This window comes from Lytechinus variegatus, chromosome 4, assembly GCF_018143015.1.
Source record: "Lytechinus variegatus isolate NC3 chromosome 4, Lvar_3.0, whole genome shotgun sequence".
Classification (NCBI taxonomy): Eukaryota; Metazoa; Echinodermata; class Echinoidea; order Temnopleuroida; family Toxopneustidae; genus Lytechinus; species Lytechinus variegatus.
The window spans coordinates 36052249-36076848 of NC_054743.1; the positions used below are offsets into that span (position 1 = coordinate 36052249).

Consider the following 24600-nt stretch of genomic DNA (forward strand, 5'->3'; position numbering starts at 1 on the left):
CGTGAAAAATGCTATTCAAAAGGTATTCCTGTTAAATGAAGCAGCATAGACTGATGGGCATGGCAAGGTGCATTCAAACTATTCTTAATGCAATCAGGTAAATAACCACTACGGAACTGTAAACAGATAAGCTGCAGAATTAATATTTCAGCTCACAGAAAATCCTACAATAACATGAAAAATATGAGGTGGGCTGCTTTAAAAATCATACATATCAATCATGGTTTACAGGTCTACACCGTCAAGTGATGGTACTATGCACCTACTTGTGTGGAAAGAGCATCCCTAGCCTCTTGGATCAAATAGAACCTTATATTTTTTTAGAATGATCCGGGGTCCATTGCCGCGAGAATGCTTTCAAACACACACACACAAAATCACAAATGTCTTGAATACCTGCTCTAATTGGTTGAAAATCAATGCATTTGATTTTAGGAGTTACATTGCAGTGCTTTGCATTCTTTATTGCTATGTGACCCTTTAATTTACCCCTTGATAAAAAGACTGGGGGGGGGGCTGATTCAGCCCCCCCCCTCAACATTTTTCGCGATAAATCTGCCGCGCAAATTTTTTTGACCGCGTCGCTCGCTGACTTTTTACTTTCATGTCTCGCGCAACTTTTGAGACCAAAATTGTGACCCCCGGGTACGCGGTTCGGAAATTACGCAACATTTCGTAAGTGCATGCAGACCCAAAATTACTCAAAAACGTGAATTTGTGTACAAATCCAATGCAAATAGTGTTTTTAGCCAAAATTCATAAATGTATCATTATTTTTCCTTTTACTGCTTAAAATCAATTAATTTTATCTTTTTTATGGTCAAAATGAAGTTCCTGACAATTTCCATTGAAAAAACAATAAAAAACAAAAAGTCGAAAAACAAAGAAATACATAAGAAATTTAGAAAACAATAGAATACATAAGAAAATAAATGTGATGTTGAAATTTTTTTAAAATAAATTTGATCAGGTGCCTATCTAGAGTATGTGAAACAAAAATTAGCATTTCAGGGGCATTATTTTATTAATTAGAGCAAACTTATGATTTTACGCATAAATTAGCATAATTAATGAGACATGAGATTTTTGCAGAATTTGATGTTATAGTTTTGTAGATAATGCCATGGGTAACGCGTGTGCCAATTTTCGCCGCGATCGCGCGATCGACGGCCGAGATCATAAGGAGGGGCTGAATCAGCCCCCCCAGTCTTCTTAGGCGTCGAAATAGCCCAGTCTATTTCGTGTTAATTTACCCCTTGATAACAAGCTGTCTCCAGAACTGGACGGGGAAGAGCAAGCTTTATAAAATAGGAGGGAAGATTCTCAAAACTAAGAGGCCTGCATATGTTCTGTACAGATTATTTATCATCTGAATAAACTCCATCGACATTACTTTCTGATTTGAATTCTTACTCTTGTTGAGACAAACCGTATTAGAACTTGAGATATTACCATCAGCCTTTTCCTTTGAAAGTCTTAGACCACTTCTGTGTCAGCAAAAGATATTTATTTGGACCATCTGGACCGTAATCCAGATAAGTAAAGTTTGTCAACTTCTTCGGTACAGCTCTTTCTATCTGTGTCCCTTCGTGCCACTCATTAAAGGAAGTCACAGAGATGATGTCTGGTTTGACTTTTGTCGCAGCTTGCAAGGACCTTTCATAGTAGTCGCCATTAGCACGATGTTTTGTATTCATGTCATTCCACGGTCTAATCTGCGTGTCCACGTATCCCGGTCCGACACTCGGAACAAACAGAAGGTTGCGCTTTTGTGCAAAGTCTGCGAGAAGTTTCCAGTTCTTCCAGCGGGAACCATACGTGAAACCGCTACTTGCGAAATAGGTGTAGAAGCCATCAAATAAACTTTCCAGGATGTCGGACCGATGCTGCGCGTCCAGGTACAAACCAAGGAAAATGCCATCGTATATAGTGTTTCTCACACTCAGTTCGTCATTGATGCCGAATAGCCGCGCCCAGCTCGAAGAACTGGTATGATACGAGTCGTATACGTAGAACATCGGTAAATGTCGACCTTTAAACTTGTAGCGATAGAAAGCTGGGTGGGACCCATAGTTATCGATGATGTACCTGACATCATCACGAAATGTGACCTCTGATCGACCTTTGTATGGTTCACTGTGAAAGGTTATCTGTAATAATAAAATGGATATGAAATAATCAAATATCAGCTATACCTAAAATACAGTAAAGAAAATACTCATGTGCCATGTGATAAGAGTTTTCAATAAAAAAAATACAAAAGATATAAAATTACTAGTAATACGAAAACTACCCCAGGAATGTAAACTACTCTCAAAGAAACTTCATCAGCATGAATTTAGTGCTGTCCCTTTTTACTTTGAACACTGTTAAACAGGAAAACATTACCCAAATAATATGATTCATAATTAATGGATTCTGGTATTCCACCATGACCAACTTGGGTCTAGCTTAAAGGTATGAAATGAAAATCAATTTTCATAATTTATAGAAATAGAGCAAATTATATATGCTTTCCAGCAATCAAGACATTTTTGGGGCATGCTCATTGAATTCAAAATAATTATAAACAAGGGATTCCTTCTTTGTTTTATTTTTAGAGAGACCTTGTTCACACACAGGTACATATCAAAGAGACCATGGAGGCATATACAATTGATTCCTTAAATCGCAAACACTGAAACGACAAACCAAAACATTACTATCATTTTTATCTTTTAATTCAAATATTTTTTTTCCTGGGGATTACCCCCCGTAAGCATTCCTTCAAAGATGACAAAAATAGGGTTAAGAACATACGCACCTTGATCCCATATTTGTGAGCTATGTTGAGATAAGTAGGCATCATATCATCAATAGGCTTCCCTTGGTCATCTGCTAGGCCTGCTGGGTACCACGACATCGATATCACCCCTATAACATTGAAAGGAAATGTCAGGAAGGAAAGTTGCCTTAATGAATTGTAAAACAAACACAATTTCATACTTCATTTTTTTTGTCTTTTTTTATTTAAATCAAATTTTGTTGGTGTGGAATTCCCCTTTCAATAAATTGCAATTTTGAATCGTAGCTATTAAACACTGTACAGTAAATGTAGTTCTTTCATGGGTGTATCATATGAAGTAAGGTATCTGTTTATAATTACTGCTTCTAGGTAAATCTAACTTTTGAAGGTTTCCATGGCGAAGAAGAATAGTGAAGTAGGTTTCACGGGACATTATTCATCTTTCTTGGGCAAGTGTTTCAGGACCAACACCTGCCCCAAAAAGATACATGGTGTACAGAGAAACCTACTACACTATCTAGATAAATCCTTTTCTACTATATTGCTGTCTGAAAGTTAAAACATTGAAAATTCCATAATTTTGTTTCAATCTCCTCTGACAATAGATTTTCACTGAACTTTCATTAAGATATATCTATGATGATTAAAAGAAACTTGAACTTGAATGGACTTCCGCTTTGAGACTGACAAGTACAGGTGTACAGAATCAAGACTGACACTTTAACTTACCTATGCCTGCTAATCTTAACTGCTTCATGTGGTCTTCAATGACAGCAGGGTCCCTGGAACTATAGGGCCCTAGCTGGGGATAGAAGTTGGCTCCAATCTCCCCGGGAGGTTTCCAACTGCCAGAGGGCCACTTCTTCGCCTCGTCCTTGTTCCAGTGTGGGAGGAGCGGGTGATTCCAGTGGAGGTACATGCCGTCAAACCCCGGGGTGCCATACCACGGGTAATAGAATGCATGAAGGTTGTAGTTTGGTGGGGGCCACGTTGCAGGATCATCCCAGGCTAAATTCTGCTCCTGGTTTATGGCCGAGATCTTGGCATCCGTCCTGTTGGCTGTATTTTCCTTCTTAGCTAATGTCTCAAGTAGTTTGACAGCCTCGCCAGATCTGTGCGTTTTGTTCCTGCCTTTGGCAACAACCTCATGAATCTGTAAGATCTTACTCTTCTCCTGCGGAGACTGTTCTTTGTCAGAATGACCCTTCAGGCGCCCTCTGGCATTGTAATCATGACTTTCGTCTCTTTGAAGGGCGCCCTCTTTCTTGACATATTGCACTACATTCCGGGCAGCCTCTATCTCCCCGTCAGAATCCACCGTCATGAGGTTGGAAATCGCCATGAAGCAGCCTCCGAGGAAAGTGATGACAATGATTGCACTGACAACCCTGCATACCTTCCGATTCCTACAGAGAGCCATGATTCCCTATTGCCTCAATGTACAAACACTCTGGACACAAACATAGGCTTTGGCTAAATTGGCTGTAATTCCCAGGAACTTTCAGATATCTTTCCAATTAAAGCTGATGCTAATGACTTCAAGGAATTTTGTAACCTGTTGCCATTTGTAGCTGGATGGTTGCTGTACACAGCATGCCGGATTTACAGATTTCAGCAGTCTAGTTGGGTATGGCATGTCAGGAATGACAGTTCTCTTGTTAGAAATGAATTGTATCTCCTTTGTGCTTTGAGGTAAAGTAACAAGAATCCTGAAGTTAAGAAATATAAAAAAATAATAATCAGGATTAATCAATCTATTATTGTAATAGTCGCTTTCTGAGCTGCATTGGATTATTTTGCTATAAATGCATAGCTATTTTTTTTAGCTTTGCATAATATATACCTATATATATATTTAACAAGCTTAATTGGACCAAACACCTCTTTTAATTCAGTCATTGCTGCTCTATATATATCAAATTTCATGTTTTTTTTATTATTGTTAAGAAGGAGAATAATTCTTTCAGGTCATGTGTTTGGATCTATTTGAAGATTTTGCAACGAAGGTGAAACTTTTAATCTAAAGCATGGTACAAGATCATTACTTTCACCTGACAAAAGTTATTTTTACACTTAATTTTTTGTTTGAGCCAAAATGATTTTAGACCATGATAAAGCTGAATATGTATGCTTTAAAATGGTACAAGTTTCAAAATGAGAATAGGTGTAACTGCGGGTCACACCTTTCATTGGCCAAGGACATTTAGCAGCTTCAAAACAAGAATACTGCACTCTGATTGGTCAAAGAGACTATACACACCTCCCAAAATTCCAACAGTTTTCATACTGGGGCCCCTCCAAGGTCACACTCCCTATTTGGTAATCTCTTCCAATTATGCACGCCTTATACTCCTAAATTTTAGAAATATCTTCTTGTACCTTGGTGGGAAAAGTGTGATCTATTCTTAACCCAATAAAAAGGTGCCGCATATCAAGAGTGACATTGTGAGGAAGTACAGAGGTTCAGCTTTGTGGTGATATAGATATCATTGAGCCTCAAAGTAAAAAGTTTTGCAAATTTTGCTAAAGAAAACAGAGGGAAAAATTTCAGTTTTGAGACACATTTTCAGGCCTGAAATTCACTAATTTATCAAAATATCTTATACAAAATAAATGACCAATATGAAAGAGAAACATTTACTCCATCCAATAGTGCAATGATATTTAATTTAACTTGAGGACAAAGTAGCTTCAATTCTTAAAAGAGAATTTTAAGATACACAATATTTCCCACAGAGGAGGATTCAGCCACATGCACAAGAGGATTTGGATGAATCTCGCCAATTTGAATAAGGATCTGTGGTCTGACTGATAGAGTCTAGACCACTTATTAAAGTTAGATTTAATAATATAGGATTTGTATAGCGCACATATCCACCTTGCTAGGTGCTCAAGGCGCTCCTATATTACCCCGGCTAAGCTAGTCTACCGATTCTGGTGCGCACAGCTTTTTGAGGAATTACTTCCTGCCGGTACACATTTACCTCACCTGGGTCGAGTGCAGCACAGTGTGGATAAATTTCTTGCTGATTAAGTTTAACTTTAGATCTAGTTTGTGTACATGTATGTCACTGTGAGGTGCAGCAAATATGGGTGACTGTCTCCCATGGAGATAACCTACAATATCAGAAACTTTTGTAAAGAATTTCGCATTTTGGCGTATCCAATTTCAGAGACACGACTTCTCCAGTTTGGCAGACCAAATTTCCTTTTTTACATTTGCTGCAAAAGCATTACCTTGGCAGCAAATGGAAATGTGATTAGCAGATTCCTCATGAAAAATTAGCTGTTTTCAACATCTAGTCGACATCAAGAATTCAAGGTCTACTTTTTGTTTTCATAAATGATTTTTATTGCCATCCATGCACACACAGAACAAATATGTAAAAAAATTATGTTATTGTTAGTGTCGTTTCTGTTGTCCTTTGAGTTTTGTAAAGGTAGGCTAAAGCTAAAACAGAGAGTCGCTGCCATAGGCTTTCATTCTCTCCCATTAAAAACTGCACACAAAATGGCGAAATACTGACGCTAGCGGTCAACGTAGGCCAATTTGCCTGCAGCAGCTTTCCTGTTTTGGCCGCATGTTCGCCGAATTTGGTCATTAACTTCGGTCCATTATTAAAATCACAGCAAATTTTTATATAGACTGAAGTTTAGCCACTAAAATCATGCAATCATGAACGGGTGAGCTTCTGCCAGGGTTGGAATCAATTGCTGTCTTCAATTACAATTACAATCATGCAATTGAAGAAATGTTCCATTACCTTTCAATCGAATAACACTTTTTTTGTTTACATTAACAATTTTGTCGATTACAAATATGATTTCAACTACATGTAATTTCTAGAAAAATCATAAATCAAACCAATTTTTAATCTGTACATAGTAGACCTAGACCTACTCCCTATTTCAACATAATTGTAAGTTGCAGAGAAACTGACAAGATTACTTTAGGCACTGGCACTAGATTTGTCCCCCCCCCGTCTCGATCGGCCATTTTGTTACGATTCATAACAAAAATGGCCGATCGAGACGGGGAGGAGAGAACTTTTCGTTTTTTTGAGGTTCCAGTCTGTGCCCAGATGTCAAGAAAACTGCCACTCCGCACTCGTTCATCCATATAATCGTGGTAAGTGCATAATTTCTTGTTTTCACAATTCATTTGGAGAAATATTTAGACCATAAATCACGCTAGTCCCGTGAGTATGGTCAAATACACGGTAAGCCCCTAATTGACATAATACTGCTAATTATTTATAATCACGTAATATATTTTATTAGACCTCTATTTGTAAAATAATATTTTTATCTATAGACCTAAAGAAAGTATAAATTGTTCTTCAAAAAGGCATTGCGCATCGGAAGTACGTAATACATAAGCAGTTCAAGGGTCGACGCCATTGTATTTGCATTGTTTACATCGTTATTACATGGGGATCGAGGGGGGTCGGCATCGGTCTGGTAAGAAACCTTTATTTTTCACCTTTTTTTCTTTATTTTAAAAGTTCCTTCCTATGCATTACGTGATTTTTATTAATTTTATATAATAAAAAAGATGGATTTCCAAGGGGATTAGGGGAATCCATCTGTATTTACTTGGTTCTCTTAAGGCTCTATGGAAAGGGATTCAAGACGTCAATGATGAAGAAGTATATGACAGGATTTTAAAAATTCATCATCATTGCGTCCTCAAGACTAGGCGGCAGGTAACCAAGGGAACTCCCGCCCGGGTAGAGGGCGGGAGCCCAGGACCTTACGTGTAATTCCATACTCACCTGACTAGCGTGAAGTATGGTCAAAATAATTCTCCGAATAAATAGTTAAAACAGAAATCAAGCACTTACCACGATTATATGGATGAAGGTCTAACGAGTGGCAGTTTCCTGACATCTGGGCACAAACTGGAACCTCAAAAAAACAAAAAATTCTCTCCTTCTACCCCAGTCTTGATCGGCCATTTTGTTACGATTCATAACAAAAATGGCCGATCGAGATGGGGGTAGGAGAGAACTTTTAGGTTTTTTGAGGTTCCAGTTTGTGCCCAGATGTCAGGAAACTGCCACTCGTTAGAGATAGACTTTCATCCATATAATCGTGGTAAGTGCTTGATTTCTGTTTTAACTATTTATTCGGACAATTATTTTGGGCATAATCGTGATATAGTCCCCAAATCCAAAAGTGGGGATTATTAGATTCACACCTACCAGAACGCATGAAAATCACTTCCTTTCTCCAGAACACAGTCCCCAACTCTCGCACAACAATGTGGCAAAATGGTAACACACACAAATGAAACACACAGTATATAAACACTAGGGTTCTCTCCCTATTATATACTCGTGATACAGTCCCCACTCAATGGGAAATCAAGTTCGATTTTTACGGCGGTGGGGACAGTTTCAACAGTATAGCTATACTCGTGATACCATCCCCACGCTATGGGATACACAGTTCGCTTTGTACGCATTGGGGATAGCTCCAACAGTATATATACTCGTGATACCGTCCCCCCACAACATCAAAGCGTGATCGTTCAACAAGAGGATGGGGACAGTTTCCCGATGCAACGTGACAAGGATAAAACACATTTGGGTATGGTTGCGGAAGTTGGGGGAGGGGGGGGACTTCAGCCCCTTCCTTTTTCCAAACATAAACGTAAAAATATGACCATAAGATTGTGATTTACTGTGCATCTTCAGTTTCCAATGTAATGCACTTTACCCATGAATGTAATAATTTTTGATCGCCCACAAATGCCTTCATATCATATGAAGCACAAAAGTGCAGTCTTTTTCCAGACCCGGTTAATTAAACATTATAATACAAGTCCAAAGTCTTTTTTCCAGACCCGGTTGTTTTAAAAAATTGTGACATAAGTTCAGTCTTTTTTCAAGACCAGAGTAAAAAAGTAACAAAGGCCCACATGGAAATATAGCGTAGTCTTTCACCCAGACCCAGATCTTTGAAATAAAAATGAATACTACTACTAATAAATTAATAATAATAATAATAAAATATTTATGTCGAACAACATTGACATATAGTGTAGTCTTTCCTCCAGACCTAGTTAAAAAATCGTTAAAAACACGACAAGACATAAACCTCGCAATCTTATCAACATTGAATAGCTGTTGTTGTTGTTGTTCGCTTGGGTTTTAAGGCGCGTGCATTCAGATATGAATATTTACGCCTATATCAATTTGTCGTTTTTGTGGTTATAAAATTTTGACGCATAATGGATTAGCGCTGCTTTCAGTAAATTTGAATGAGATCGTGAAAGGCGGCTCATCACAAATCCTTGATTTGTGTATGGTGTAGTCTTTGCTCCAGACACAGTTATTTCAAAATAGGAAATCATGGGAAACAAGTTTTAAGATTAAAGTTATACTTAATTTGTATTTTTAAGAGAACTGGGTGTGGGGTTAAGACAACACTCTAAATCTAAGCATTTTAACTTTTGGGTTTAATTTTGAAGATTGGTCTTATAGCTTTGATGTTTTTTCCAATATTTGATTATCTTTTAAATAACCAGGTCCATAGACGAAAGACTAGGCATAATACATGTACTCCTGTTATTCCACAGGAATAAGGATGTGACAAAGTCTTATGTTTTTAAGATTGTTTAAATTGATTTTAAATAACCGGATCTGGAGGAAAGAGTATGTTTTAAAACTTGTGTTATTCCACAAGAATAAGAATATGATAGGGTCTCACGTTAGATTTTTTTTCATATTTTATGAAAATTGATTAGGTCTGGAATAAAGAAAACGCTCAAAACCTCTTTTTAAAATAGGTTTTTAGGTTGAAGGATTGTTTGGTCTTAGATATTGAGTTTTTCTTATTCTTACTATCAGCGTTATTCTGGACAAAAATAACTGGGTCTGGCTGAAAGACTATGCTATAAATATGTCCATGTTAGCCAGCATTAATAAGATTATGGGGGGGGGGCTGTCTTTATAGTTATACTGTTATTGTTGTTGTTGTATTATTTATAATTTTGGAATATCGGGGTTTGGAGAAAAGACTAAACTCGATTTTTAATTTTTATTCCACTGGAATATCATTATGGTATCTCAGTTTGGACTTATATTATGATTTTTGAAACAACCGGGTCTGGAAAAAAGACTTTGGACTTGTATTATAATGTTTAATTAACCGGGTCTGGAAAAAGACTTTGCACTTTTGTGCTTCATATGATATGAAGGCATTTGACTTGTGGGCGATCAAAAATTATTACATTCATGGGTAAACTTGAGTGCATTACATTGGAAACTGAAGATGCACAGTAAATCACAATCTTATGGTCATATTTTTACGTTTATGTTTGGAAAAAGGAAGGGGCTGAAGTCCCCCCCCTCCCCCAACTTCCGCAACCATACCCAAATGTGTTTTATCCTTGTCACGTTGCATCGGGAAACTGTCCCCATCCTCTTGTTGAACAATCACGCTTTGATGTTGTGGGGGGACGGTATCACGAGTATATATACTGTTGGAGCTATCCCCAATGCGTACAAAGCGAACTGTGTATCCCATAGCGTGGGGATGGTATCACGAGTATAGCTATACTATTGAAACCGTCCCCACTGCGTACAAAGCGAACTGTGTATCCCATAGCGTGGGGACTGGATCACGAGTATACTATACTGTTTAAACTGTCCCCACCGCCGTGAAAATCGAACTTGATTTCCCAATGAGTGGGGACTGTATCACGAGAACCCTAGTGTTTATATACTGTGTGTTTCATTTGTGTGTGTTATCATTTTGCCACATTGTCATTGTTGTGCGAGAGTGTTGGGGACTGTGTTCTGGAGGGGACGGGACAACTCGGACCACGGGACATCTCGGACCGCGGGCCGAGTTGTCCCACCCAGTACGAGATTTTTTTTCCACAAGTTTGCGTCTATTTTTCCGTCATTTCGAAATTTCTTGTAAAGATTTTTTTAGAGATATGGTCTGATGGTAATGTTCTTCACTTTCTATTACTTTTTTTCGCTGAAATAAAAAAAAAGTGTAATTTTAGGCGTTTTTCGACAGCTCGCGATTCCCATAGGCGCGCGTGTATTAACTGTGTCGGTGCTCGGCTCGGCCCCGCTCAATAACTGACTTGATTTTGTGATCATTTCTCCTCAAAGTACCACTTTTATCGCAGAAGATGGACTTTGTTGTATTCCATTACCTCCATTTTCTCATCACAAGGATAAAATTTGGTGTATTTGCACGATTTTAGATATTATAAGTCCTATATTTTAAACTTTATACACTTGTTTGGACTCCTTATTTTTATCATTTTATGGATATTGTGGGATTTTGAGGACTACTAACTTCATACTTCAGGATCGTTATGGTACTGCTCAGCGGACCCGCTTCTGTACACGTCACCCTTCGTATACAGGACACACAGGAAGCCGGAGTTTCCCGCGCACCAGTCACCCTCCTTCCGCCATATTGGTTTTAAGTTCGCAAGTATAATAATGATTTGTTTAATACCACATTTGCTATTTTGACTACATTTTCCTGATATAGTTGTGTCATCTACCTACAAGAGTATGCATGTATGTTATCGTTAGCATTAGTCTTCCTTCTTCGTGATGCATTTTTAATGTGGAAATTGTTTGACTTTTAACATTTTTATTGCTGTGTGATCAAGACGGCTGTTTTAAAGATCTACAAGAAATTGTCACTACTTGCCACAACAATTGTAAACTTTACCAGTGTAATACACATATCACTGAGAGATTAAATGGTGCAATTTAACTGAGACTTTATTATTACATATTTGTGAAAGTGGAGCTGGCGTGGAATGATTTGTATCAATGCGACTAAATTCTCTTCACGATCTAGTTATTTAAACCTGCTCATGTACTCATTGCCAATTGTGACTCTTAAACTGTCATCATTATGCAGTCTTGTACCGTTCTCACCCTTGCATCTCTTACACTTACCATCCTTATTCTCTTATGTGGAGATGTACACCAGGATCCAGGTCCTTGTAAATACCCATGTACGAAATGCAAGAGACCTGTTGCTGTCAATCATCGTGCGGTTGACTGTGATGCATGTGGTGAATGGACACATATCAAATGTGCTGGTATTAACCCTATCCAGTACAAAGATATAATGAACAATATAACGAATGACAACAACTTTGCATTTACCTGTTGTATATGCTCTAGTGTTGCTGTGAATATTGATGATCATGGTTCAACCTCTGATTCTGCTTCACAAAGTAATACGGATGAAAGTAATACTTCAATCGATAGTAATATCACAACACCCGGGAACAGTGGTTTGAAAATCTTAAACTTAAATGTGTGCAGTTTGAAATCTGTTGATAAACAATCTCAATTTATAAGTATTATTGAGGATTTTGATCCGGACATAATAATAGCTACTGAAACTAAACTAGACAATGAATTTAGTAATAATGAGATAATTCCTCAACACCATGGGTATACATTGTTTAGGAAGGATAGAGACCGATGGGGAGGCGGAGTTCTTATTGCAGCCCGCAGTTCACTGAAAGTTGTCCAACTCGATCTTTTAATTGACTGCCCATTATTGATTGTTAAAGTGAAGCTCGTCAATGAGCCGGAAGTAAGTAATAGTAGCAGCCTTTTATAGGTCGCCAACCAGTGGACCTACCGTGCTTCAAGATCTACATTGTAACATTAACTCAATATTTGGGAATAGAATTCCTAACTTCATCCTTGCTGGCGATTTCAATCTTCCAAGCATCCAGTGGAGTGAGGATCCTAGAATTGAGGCTAATCCACAGTATGGTCTTCACATTAACGAGATAATGATGGACATCACTGAACGTCTTGGATTAATCCAAATGGTTCATCAACCGACACGGATGGGTAATATTTTGGACTTGATATTCACTTCGGTCCCAGACTTAGTAGATGATGTTGCGATAGAGAAAGGAATGAGCGATCACGACGCCGTTACCTGTAACTTCTCCTTGAAGGCGAGAAGAGAGAAACTCAAACCCAGGAAAATTTACCAGTTTCGGAAGGCTAATTTGGAAGGACTTAGAAAGGACTTAGGAGAATCTTCTGACAAGATACTCAATAGCTGTTCCGTTAAATCAGCATCGCAATGTTGGGATCTCCTCAAACAAGAGATACAGGATGCAGTCCATTCTAATGTACCACTTAAAATAACAAAAAAAAGACAGGACCCACCCTGGTGGAATAAAAGGCTAAGTAGAATTACTAGACAGAAGAAAAGAGCCAGACTTAAGGCTAAAATTACAAATAAAGATGGTGATTGGACCAGATACAAGGACATTCAGCGGCTCTTTAGATTTACACATAGGAAAGCTCATAGAGATTACCTTACATCTGTATTCACACCTGAGGAGGGTGAAAGATTTGGGAAGAAAGCTTTCTCATACTTTAAGAGCAGAAGAAGAGATACGATTGGTACCCCGGTCCTCAGAAGAAACGGTCAGGAAGCTTCTAGTCCTTATGATAAGGCTCAGATGTTGAACGACCAGTTCTGTCGCGTATTCACTCGTGAGAATCATCTACCTCTTGACCAGCTTGGAATGTTAGATGTAAATGGTGGTGTTGAAGATCTCCCTAAACTTCCAGACTTAAACATCGGTATTGCTGGAATAGCCAAGCTTCTGGAGGCCACGAAGGTGAAGAAAGCACACGGACCAGATGACATCTCTAATATTGTACTTAAGGAGGGCAAAGATCAGATTGCTCCAGTTCTAACCATGATACTTCAGAAATCCTTGGATGAAGGTGATGTTCCACAAGATTGGAGATCAGCCAACATTGTTCCTATCTTCAAGAAGGGTAATCGTCACTCTCCGGAAAACTATCGCCCGGTTTCCCTAACTTCTCAATCCTGTAAGATAATGGAACATCTCATCTACAAGCACATCATCAAGCACCTTGAAAGTAACAACTTCCTGAATGTAAATCAACATGGATTTCTGAAAGGCCGAAGCTGCGAGAGTCAACTTGTCCTGACCATTGAAGACTTGTCACGGTCACTGGACCAAGGATCACAGCAAGATGTTTTGATACTAGACTTCAGCAAAGCCTTTGATAAGGTACCTCATCAAAGGCTTCTCCTTCAACTACGAAAGTGTGGCATCCATGGCCAACTCTTACGTTGGATTGAGATCTGGCTGACAACTAGAACACAGAGGGTAGTAGTTGATGGGGAGAGCTCGGACTCGGCAAAGGTATTATCAGGCGTGCCGCAAGGGTCCGTTCTCGGCCCGTTACTCTTCCTCATCTATATCAACAACATCTCGTCAAACATATCTTCGAATTTGAGGTTATTTGCGGACGACTGCATCCTCTACCGGACAATCAATTCCAGAATTGACTCAGAAATCCTCCAGTCTGATCTTGACAGGCTTTCCAACTGGGCAGACAGGTGGCAAATGGAATTCAATGTGTCCAAATGCTATATACTACGAATTGCAAAGAAGAGACGGAATCTGATCCCACAAGCGTACACGATAAATGGTACTACTCTGCAAGAGGTCAAACAGCATCCTTACCTCGGAATAGAACTTACTCAAACCATGTCATGGGAGAGTCAAGTGGACAAAGTAGCAACAAAAGCGAACTGTATGCTTGGAATGATTCGTCGTAATCTATCTGGCTTTTCTACTAAGAAAATCAGGGAAGCAGCTTTTACCTGCCTAGTTAGACCACATCTGGAATATGCCTGTAGCATATGGGATCCATTCTTATCTAAACACATCAACAAATTGGAGGCTGTCCAAAATAGAGGAGCGAGGTTTGTCACAGGCAAATATGGCATGGATGTGCATGTATCTGACCTAAAGAGAGAATTGGATTGGCAGCCGCTTCAACACAGACGGTTTGTATCCAGACAGACGTTGCTCTTCAAGTCTATCCATGACCGAGTCGCTATACCCAGACCTGAGTACATTACTCAACCAAGGAAGGCCCTAAAGGGTCACCATAGACTCTCCCTCTCCAACATCAGATGCAACACCGACACCTACCGTCATTCATTCTTCCCGAAAACCATCCGGGCTTGGAACCTTCTTCCTCCTGATGTCATTTGTTCCAAGACCCCTGAGACATTCAAAAATAAACTGTGGGATACTATAGTGAAAGGAATAATTACTCTAGTCCCTCCAGCCAATTGCAAAGTGGTGGGACTCAACTCCAAAATGTACTAAAAATATTGAGCTCTCTCGATCGCTAACGTTCTTATTGGTCATCAATATCCACTTGAGGATCAGGACCAGGAACTTCACAGATTCAGATGGTCGCAAGAAGCGAACAACCGATGAACGGTCCGCTGCTCTTCATCGTAATTCTCCGTAGCTCGGCCGCCTAAACTGGCGGGGTGGGATTCAGACCGAATCCACAATGGAAGTGGGCGTGCACAGCAAAGAGCTGAGCTTGACTGAGTGAGAGAGAGTGAACTCGAGTTTGAAGCTTGGCAGTGTCGTATAGGCTCTACCTTTTTTTTTTGTAAATATATATTTTTCAATTTTTTCTATATTGATTTTCCCTGGTTTCGAGCTCTAAGATTGTAATGATATAATTATGCTTCAATTTCTTTGACTGAGTGTGACTATGGTGTGGATGTTTAAGTTGCTCAAAAATATTTTTACGTGGGTGGGGGCTCGGGGCTATTTCACTCTTGCCCCCGAAATGCGAAAAAAAATATATTTGGGGTGTAGCTGTGTGGGCATGCCGGGCTGAGGCTAGCCATCAATTATTATTTTTTTTTTTGAGAGGGGGGGGCTTAATTTTTCACTTTAAATTTATTATTTTTAGGCCTATTTTTTGTACATTGTATTTTTCATATTGAGTTTCCCTGGTGTAGAGAGTTGAGTTTTAAGTTGCAATAATTAATATATATATTAATATTAAGACTGAAGCCTTGCCCTACAGCTTAGAATATTTTTTTAATCAAGTTTTAGGCCACTCAGTCTTATTCCCATTTGAAATATAATCAGGGCCGGATCCAAAATTTCCCTACAGGGCCGGGGGGGCATTTTGTCTAGGAATTTTTGACAAAAGGTCTTTACTGCCAAATCACAGTAATTTTTTCTCAGGAAAAATTTCACAAGCAAAAAAAAAAGAAAAAAATGTAAGTTGCCTTTTCAGTACTTTTTAAGGGGGGCGAATGTTGACTTTTGGTATATATTTACATTAATCATGCAAGTTGCAGGTATGATCACCTTCTCAATGACTCTTAAGACAAGCTTCTGCAATTAATAAAATATATTGTATTTACTAGATAATTTGAACAACTGGACCAAATTGTGGCAAGATTAATGAGCTATATATAAGTGACAATGGGGAACCCGAGGCTGATAATGATATGATTTGAGCAAAGAAACGATAAAAATTTGATCAAAATCGGATAAGGAAAAACAAAGGTAGAGGGGACCACAGGCTGCAAAATTTGACAAACATTTAAAAAAAGGTTATCGCCCAAATGTAGGGTAATTCTAACCCCAAAACAATTGACAAGAAAAAAGAGGGGGTTTTCAATAATAAAAGGTCATTTAGTCCTAAACACATGTATCATTTCAATTGTGAATGATTCATTATTTTGTTCTCCATGAAGAAAAATAGTAGGGTGGACATTTGGTATTGTGTCCCCCTATTTTTGGTAGGGGGACACGTCCCCCCCCCCCCCCGATTTCCTCCCATAATCATCCCTCACATCCTCGTCCTTCTCACCATCTCATGCACCCCTCTTATCAAGAGTCATCATCATCATCTCTCTTATTTATATCCCTCATGCACCTCTTCCCTCTCATCATCAAGGCCCACCCCTTATCGCCATCCCTCACATCCTCATCTCCATCTCTTTCCCTTTGTCCCTCTCATCATCCCCCCCCTCATCAAGAGTCATCAAAGATCCTCATCCCTCTTATCATCACCATCTCTCACCACCTCGTCCCTCTCATCAAGGCCCACCCCTCGTTATCGCCGGGATGCTATCATGATCCCTCACATCGTCGTCCCTTTTACCCTATATCCAAAACTCTGCTCTCTACACAAAGGAAACTCAATATAAAAATTAAAAATGAAATTGGCATGCCCACACAGATACACCTAGAACATTTTCACATTTCGGGGGCAGGAGTGAAAATGCTCGGAGCCCCCATCCACGTATTTTTTGTTCGGCTCAAACATCCACACCACAGTCACACTCAAAATCAAAGAAACTGAAGCATATTAATTATTGCAACTTAAAACTCAACTCTCTACACCAGGGAAACTCAATATGAAAAATAAAATGTACAAAAAATAGGCCTAAAAATAATAAATTTAAAGTGAAAAATTAAGCCCCCCCCAAAAAAAACATTTTTTTATTGAGGGCTACCCTCAGCCCGGCATGCCCACACAGCTACATCCCGAATATTTTTCGCATTTAGGGGGCAGGAGTGAATCGCCCCGAGCCCCCACCCACGTAAAAGTATTTTTTGTTCGACTCAAACATCCACACCACAGTCACATTCAAAGTCAAAGAAATTAAAGCATATTGATTATTGCAACTTAAAACTCAACTCTACACCACGGAAATTCAATATTAAAAATAAAATGGGAAAAAAAAGGCCTAAAAATGATCAATTTAAAGTGAAAAATTAAGCCCCCCCCTCTCTCTCTCAAAAAAAAAAATTATTGATGGCTAGCCTCAGCCCGGCATGCCCACACAGCTACACCCCGAATATATTTTTTTTCGCATTTCGGGGGCAAGAGTGAAATCGCCCCGAGCCCCCCCCCACGTAAAAATATTTTTGAGCAACTCAAACATCCACACCATAGTCACACTCAGTCAAAGAAATTGAAGCATAATTATATCATTACAATCTTAGAGCTCGAAACCAGGGAAAATCAATATAGAAAAAATTGAAAAATATATATTTAAAAAAAAGGCAGAGCCTATACGACACTGCCAAGCTTCAAACTCGAGTTCACTCTCTCTCACTCAGTCAAGCTCAGCTCTTTGCTGTGCACGCCCACTTCCATTGTGGATTCGGTCTGAATCCCACCCCGCCAGTTTAGGCGGCCGAGCTACGGAGAATTACGATGAAGAGCAGCGGACCGTTCATCGGTTGTTCGCTTCTTGCGACCAGAGAGAAAAAGATGAAAAACTTGATCAAAATCGTGCAAATACACCAAATTTTATCCTTGTGATGAGAAAATGGAGGTAATGGAATACAACAAAGTCCATCTTCTGCGATAAAAGTGGTACTTTGAGGAGAAATGATCACAAAATCAAGTCAGTTATTGAGCGGGGCCGAGCCGAGCACCGACACAGTTAATACACGCGCGCCTATGGGAATCGCGAGCTGTCGAAAAACGCCTAAAATTACACTTTTTTTTATTTCAGCGAAAAAAAAAAGTAATAGAAAGTGAAGAACATTACCATCAGACCATATCTCTAAAAAATCTTTACAAGAAATTTCGAAATGACGGAAAAATAGACGCAAACTTGTGGAAAAAAAATCTCGTACTGGGTGGGACAACTCGGCCCGCGGTCCGAGATGTCCCGTGGTCCGAGTTGTCCCTGATTCGTTCTGGAGAAAGGAAGTGATTTTCATGCGTTCTGGTAGGTGTGAATCTAATAATCCCCACTTTTGGATTTGGGGACTATATCACGATTATGCCTTATTTTGACCATACTTCATGCTAGTCAGGTGAGTATGGTTGATTACACGTAAGGTCCTGGGCTCCCGCCCGCGAGTTCCCTGGATTAGGCGGCAGGGTGATGTTCACGTCTGCGCATCATCGATCTGACGCACACATCATTAAATTTGAATACGTGGGACCAGCGTTCTCGCCAGGATTTTTCTTACGCGTGTCGCAAACCCGCCGATTCGGTGGTGGCCGATTTTACACGTGATGTTTTGATTTTCACATGTGCTTTGATGATTTGATCCCGGTAAAGTCAAGTTTCATTGCCAATCCGCGAAGTTCACTGTAATATTGTTCTAATCGGCGGCGCACACCAATAGTACCTAACTTAGAGTTGATATCGGCAAAATGTTGAAATGTTAAGTTGCTGTTTATCTAAAAATGTATGGGTCTTTTTGTCTGGAAATGTTTTAAAGTGTTTTGAGCTGTATTGACTTAAAATATATTTGAAATACCTTTCGTTATGGACTCCCGTTCTCCGAGAAGAAATATAAATCACGCATCTATCAGGACATGTTTTAACATTGTTTTGAGGTGCTTGAGTTGAAATATATTTGATATGCCTTTCGTTACGGACTCCCGTTCTCCAAGAGTAAATATAAATCACGCATTTTTCTGACAACCGCGGGAAGGAAAATAAAACAAAATAGAAGTCACAAAAATCTCAGATTAATGAACGATCGATAAGGTATGTTTTTTAAAATTGTTTTGAGGTCCTAACGAGTTTAAATATATTTTATATACCTTTCGCTTTGAACTCTCTCAGAAATAAAATTCACACATTTATTCTGACAACAGCGGAAATGAAAATAAAAGAACAGAAGTCACAAACATCTAAGTTTAATGAACGATCTATCGGGACATGTTTTAACATTGTTTTGAGGTGTTAATGAATTAAAATATATTTGATATATCTTTCAGTACGGACTCCCGTTCTCCGAGAGGAAATATAAATCACGCATCTATCAGAACATGTTTTAACATTGTTTTGAGGTGTTTGAGATGCCTTTCGTTATATATGGACTCCCGTTCTCCAAAAATAAATATAAATCACGCATTTTTCTGACAACCGCGGGAAAGAAAATAAGACAAATTAGAAGTCACAAACATCTCAGATTAATGAACGATCGATTAGGTATGTTGTAAAATTGTTTTGAGGTCCTAACGAGTTAAAATATATTTTATATACCTTTCGCTTTGAACTCTCTCAGAAATAAAATTCACACATTTATTCTGACAACAGCGGAAATTAAAATGAAAGAATAGAAGTCACAAACATCTAAGATTAATGAACGATCTATCTCAGGACATGTTTTAACATTGTTTTAAGGTGTTGATGAATCAAAATATATTTGATATATCTTTCAGTACGGACTCCCGTTCCCCGAAAGGAAATATAAATCACGCATCTATCAGGACATGTTTTAACATTGTTTTGAGGTGTTTGAGTTAAAATATATTTGATATGCCTTTTGTTATGTACTCCCGTTTTCCAAAAATAAATATAAATCACGCATTTTTCTGACAACCGCGGGAAAGAAAATAAAACAAAATAGAAGTCACAAAAGCTCAGATTAATGAACGATCGATTAGGTATGTTTTAAAGTTGTTTTGATGTCCTTACGAGTTACATGTAAGATATATGTTATATACCTTTCGTTTTGAACTCTCTAAGAAATAAAAATCACACATGTATATGACAACAGCGGAATTAAAATAAAAGAACAGAAGTCACAAACATCTAAGATTAATGTACGATCTATCTCAGGACATGTTTTAAGGTGTTGATGAATTAAAATATATCTGATATACCTTTCGGTATGGACTCCCGTTCTCCGAGAAGAAATATAAAACACGCAATTTTCTGACAACAGCGGGAAAGAAAATAAGACAAGATAGAAGTCACAAACATCTCAACGATCGATTAGGTATGTTTTAAAATTGTTTTGAGGTCCTAACGAGTTTAAATATATTTTATATACCTTTCGCTTTGAACTCTCTCAGAAATAAAATTCACACATTTATTCTGACAACAGCGGAAATGAAAATAAAAGAACAGAAGTCACAAACATCTAAGATTAATGAACGATCTATCTCAGGACATGTTTTAACATTGTTTTGAGGTGTTGATGAATCAAAATATATTTATTATATCTTTCAGTACGGACTCCCGTTCCCCGAAAGGAAATATAAATCACGCATCTATCAGGACATGTTTTAACATTGTTTTGAGGTGTTTGAGTTGAAATATATTTGATATGCCTTTTGTTATGTACTCCCGTTTTCCAAAAATAAATATAAATCACGCATTTTTCTGACAACCGCGGGAAGGAAAATAAAACAAAATAGAAGTCACAAAAATCTCAGATTAATGAACGATCGATAAGGTATGTTTTTTAAAATTGTTTTGAGGTCCTAACGAGTTTAAATATATTTTATATACCTTTCGCTTTGAACTCTCTCAGAAATAAAATTCACACATTTATTCTGACAACAGCGGAAATGAAAATAAAAGAACAGAAGTCACAAACATCTAAGATTAATGAACGATCTATCTCAGGACATGTTTTAACATTATTTTAAGGTGTTAATGATTTAAAATATATTTGATATACATTTCGTTACAGACTCCCGTTCTCCGAGAAGAAATATAAAGCACGCAATTTTCTGACAACAGCGGAAATGAAAATAAAAGAACAAAAGTCACAAACATTTTAGATTAATGAACGATCTATCAGGACATGTTTTAACATTGTTTTGATGTGTTGATGAATTAAAATATATTTAATATACCTTTCGGTACGGACTCCCGTTCTCCAAAAATAAATATAAATCACGCATTTTTCTGACAACCGCGGGAAAGAAAATAAAACGAAATAGAAGTCACAAAAATGTCAGATTAATGAACGATCCATTAGGAATGTTTTAAAAAATTTTGAGGTCCTAACGAGTTAAAATATATTTTATATACCTTAAGGCTTTTGCTATGAACTCTTTAAGAAATAAAAAAAATGAAGCTACAGCCAAAGCATGTGATACCTCCTTCGTCATATAAGGTACATTGCGTAATACCTTGGGTGAAGCACCTGGGATAGATCTGTCATCAGGACACTCGACAACAAATTTAGATAATCTGCCAAGATTTGCTGAACCATTAAATCAGGTAAACATGAGATGAAAATCGTTTCTCTTGGGTATCATTTGGGCAGCCACTGAGGTCATTTTAAAACATGAGCCATGAGAGCGATTGCTTTGGGTGGTGACGGACATTTCATTTATTTTTTTTTCAATCAGCGACTATACAAATAAAAAAAAATTATACAAATTCTAATAACTTTTAAAGTCTTTGATGGATTTTCGTAAAACTTTCATCAATGCTTATCATTATGTTTAAGTTCTGCTATGTTTACAATAAACTTTTTGTCAGGGTGAACTCCCGCTTTAATGTTATGTATCACGAACGTGTGTTTTCAGTAAGTTAATTTTCAGTTGGGAAATATTGGAAATATACAAAATCACTTATTCATTTTTACCATGCTTTATTTTTTTTCAGGTTGAGACTTCGAAAATGTGTTGACCATTTTCATCATTTTGCAATTCAAATTCCCTTTAGAGAGATGTTGCAAAGTCTTAGGCATATTTCTGATCTGTACGATGCAGGATCTAGGGGCGGGGGAGTTGGCATGACATATCGATTAAAAATACCTAAACATCGATCTCACGCCACCCCCCCCCCCCAAGAACATCAATCAATAGAACTGTACACACATGTGAAAAACAATACAAGAAATTATAGTCTGTTTTAGATGAAAGAATGAAAAATAAATGGTGAATCCAGCAATTAGCTGTCATACAAATAACATTTTTTTTTTAAAATAACGCTTTTTTCCTTTCACAAAATCATCCACATGTATATCGCAAACCGTTTTAACATTCATTCACATTTTCTAATATCAAGAATTAATTTCTTGATGTCAAGTATTAATTTCTTGATATTAATAATTCATTTCTGATTTCGAGGGTCAATGTATTGCAAGAAATCATTCTGATTTTCAATCAGAAATTCTTGATATCAAAAAATTAATTCTTGATATCAAGATTTTCATTTTCATTTCTGATTTTGTGCATGCATCAATATATTGCAAGAAATCATTCTGATTTTTATTCACAAATGAATTATTGATATCAAGAAATTAATTCTTGATATCAAGGTCTTCATTTTCATTTCTGATTTCGTGCATCAATATATTGCAAGAAATAATTCTGATTTTTATTCAGAAATTAATTCTTGATATCAAGAAATGAATTCTTGATATCAAGAAAATCATTCTGATATTTATTCAGGAATCAATTCTTGATATCAAGAATTCATTTTCATTTCTGATTTCGAGCGTCAATGTATTGCAAAAAATCAATCTGATTTTTTTAAAGAAATGAATTCTTGATATCCAGAAATTATTTTTTTATATCAAGAAATGAATTCTTGATATCACAAGAAATGAATCTTTGATATCAAGAATTCATTTCTGAATTCGATCGTCAATTTATTGAAAAAAAATCATTCTGATGATTAATCAGTAATGAATTCTTGATATCAAGTTAGAAATTAATTCTTGATATAAAAATAAATGTTTTTTGGTATCAAGAATTAATTTCTTGATATCAAGAAATCGTTTTATGATATCAAGAAATGAGTTCTTGATATCAAGAAATGAATTCAAGAAATTAATTCTTGATATCAATAAATCTAATAATTTTTGATATCAGAAAATGTTAAAATAGCTTGCCATACGCGGCCGGCCAAGCCTATTACAGTTCATACATCCAAGAATTTCAACAATTATTTCGTTGTTACATGACAGCAGAAATTGAGAATGAACGTTAAGAATATACTTAGCAAGTAATTACCAGGAAAATTATATGGAACAATTCATTTTAAAATCAAAATTTCTTGAAAGTTATCAGAATACGGTATCATGTAAAAATGAAAAGTTACGTCGCATCGCGGACAATTCAGTTCCAAACATTGCGTGCAGGTCCGGCTCTGGCTCAGCTAGCTACCCGCGCCAGCGGGCTGGCAAAGCTAGCGTGGCTGGGTGGCTGGCTAGCCGGCTGGAAGTGGAAATGCGCCAGTGAGTGTCTATGCATGGATATTATCCGGTCAAGTGATAAGATCGTAGTTTGTCTGTTGCCGAAATGATTCTGAAACATTCTATATTTTTGAGGATTGATGATGAATGATGCAACAATTATTTTCGATGATTTTCCCTCACTTTTTATAATTTTTTTTTTTGCCCGTGTCGCTCACTTTTTGCGCGTGACGCACCAGGAGCTTGTGGAATTTGCGTGTGTCGCATGCGACGCGTGTGTTCTACACTGGCGAGAACGTTGCGTGGCACTACACAAGAAATAATTGATATCTACCCATAAATATCACACTTTTTGATGAGCGTTCGGCCTCCAGTTTGTAAAGCTATTTGCTTCCTGTCAGCAAGTTTCAGTGTGGCATGAAGAAAGGCCTGGGAACGTATCGCAGACCAATGTACACAGCAGCTCAGCTCTGCAGTTCTCGGTAGCCTTCGAACTAGTTGATGTTCAAGAGTAGCGCTAGCCCAACGAACGTAGAGGGCAGCAACACACAAGCGTGTTGCTTTTAGGAAGGTCCACTTCGCTCAGATTTTGTGACCAACTTCTCCCAGAGCACTTTTTTATTTATTTATTTATTTATTTATTTATTGATAAATTCATATTCCACAATCATCAAAGTACATTTCGTGATAAATCATGTTTACAATGAAAAAAATGCATAACACATGCAGGACTGAAACGTACAATGAAAAGAAAAAAGTGGAGGGGCCTACTAAAAAGCAGTGCTTGTAAAATGTAGACCCCCTATTAAAACTTTATACAAGGGTAATATGACACAAATAGAGTAAAATAATCAGCAAAATTCTATACAATTATATAGATATAAACACTGTAACACAAATGTATATACACTATATACAAAATTAAATATTGACTTTGAAATAATCAATACTACCGTGGATAAGTATGAAGTTCACAAATATTTGATTGAATCAATAAGAATTCAGAAGAAATTTTTTGATGAGTAATTTAAATCGGTTAAGATTAGCTGCCTCT

General features: G+C 37.6%; 1 protein-coding gene across 3 annotated transcripts; it reads right to left on the minus strand.

Moving 5' to 3' along the window:
• Positions 1-1245: 1245 nt before the first annotated feature.
• On the minus strand, positions 1246-24064 carry LOC121413947 (glycoprotein endo-alpha-1,2-mannosidase-like). Of its 3 annotated transcripts, none has more exons than XM_041606966.1 (4): positions 23896-24064; positions 3515-4494; positions 2804-2913; positions 1246-2150 (listed from the first exon to the last, which is right to left on the minus strand). In XM_041606966.1, the coding sequence occupies exons 2-4, from the start codon at positions 4203-4205 to the stop codon at positions 1455-1457; spliced, it is 1497 nt and encodes a 498-aa protein (XP_041462900.1). In that variant the 5' UTR covers positions 4206-4494; positions 23896-24064; the 3' UTR covers positions 1246-1454. The 3 variants fall into 3 exon arrangements, with proteins under 3 accessions (XP_041462900.1, XP_041462899.1, XP_041462901.1); XM_041606965.1 differs by having other exon boundaries at positions 23881-24064; XM_041606967.1 differs by lacking the exon at positions 23896-24064 and adding an exon at positions 11728-12377.
• Between the last annotated feature and the right edge of the window lie 536 nt (positions 24065-24600).

Coding starts and splice junctions, on each gene's coding strand:
- LOC121413947 (XM_041606966.1), bottom strand. CDS start 4,205: ATGGCTCTCTGTAGGAATCGGAAGGTATGCAGGGTTGTCAGTGCAATC. Junction 2,914..3,514: donor GTTAAGATTAGCAGGCATAG/GTAAGTTAAAGT, acceptor TCAATGTTATAG/GGGTGATATCGATGTCGTGG. Junction 2,151..2,803: donor CTCACAAATATGGGATCAAG/GTGCGTATGTTC, acceptor TTATTATTACAG/ATAACCTTTCACAGTGAACC.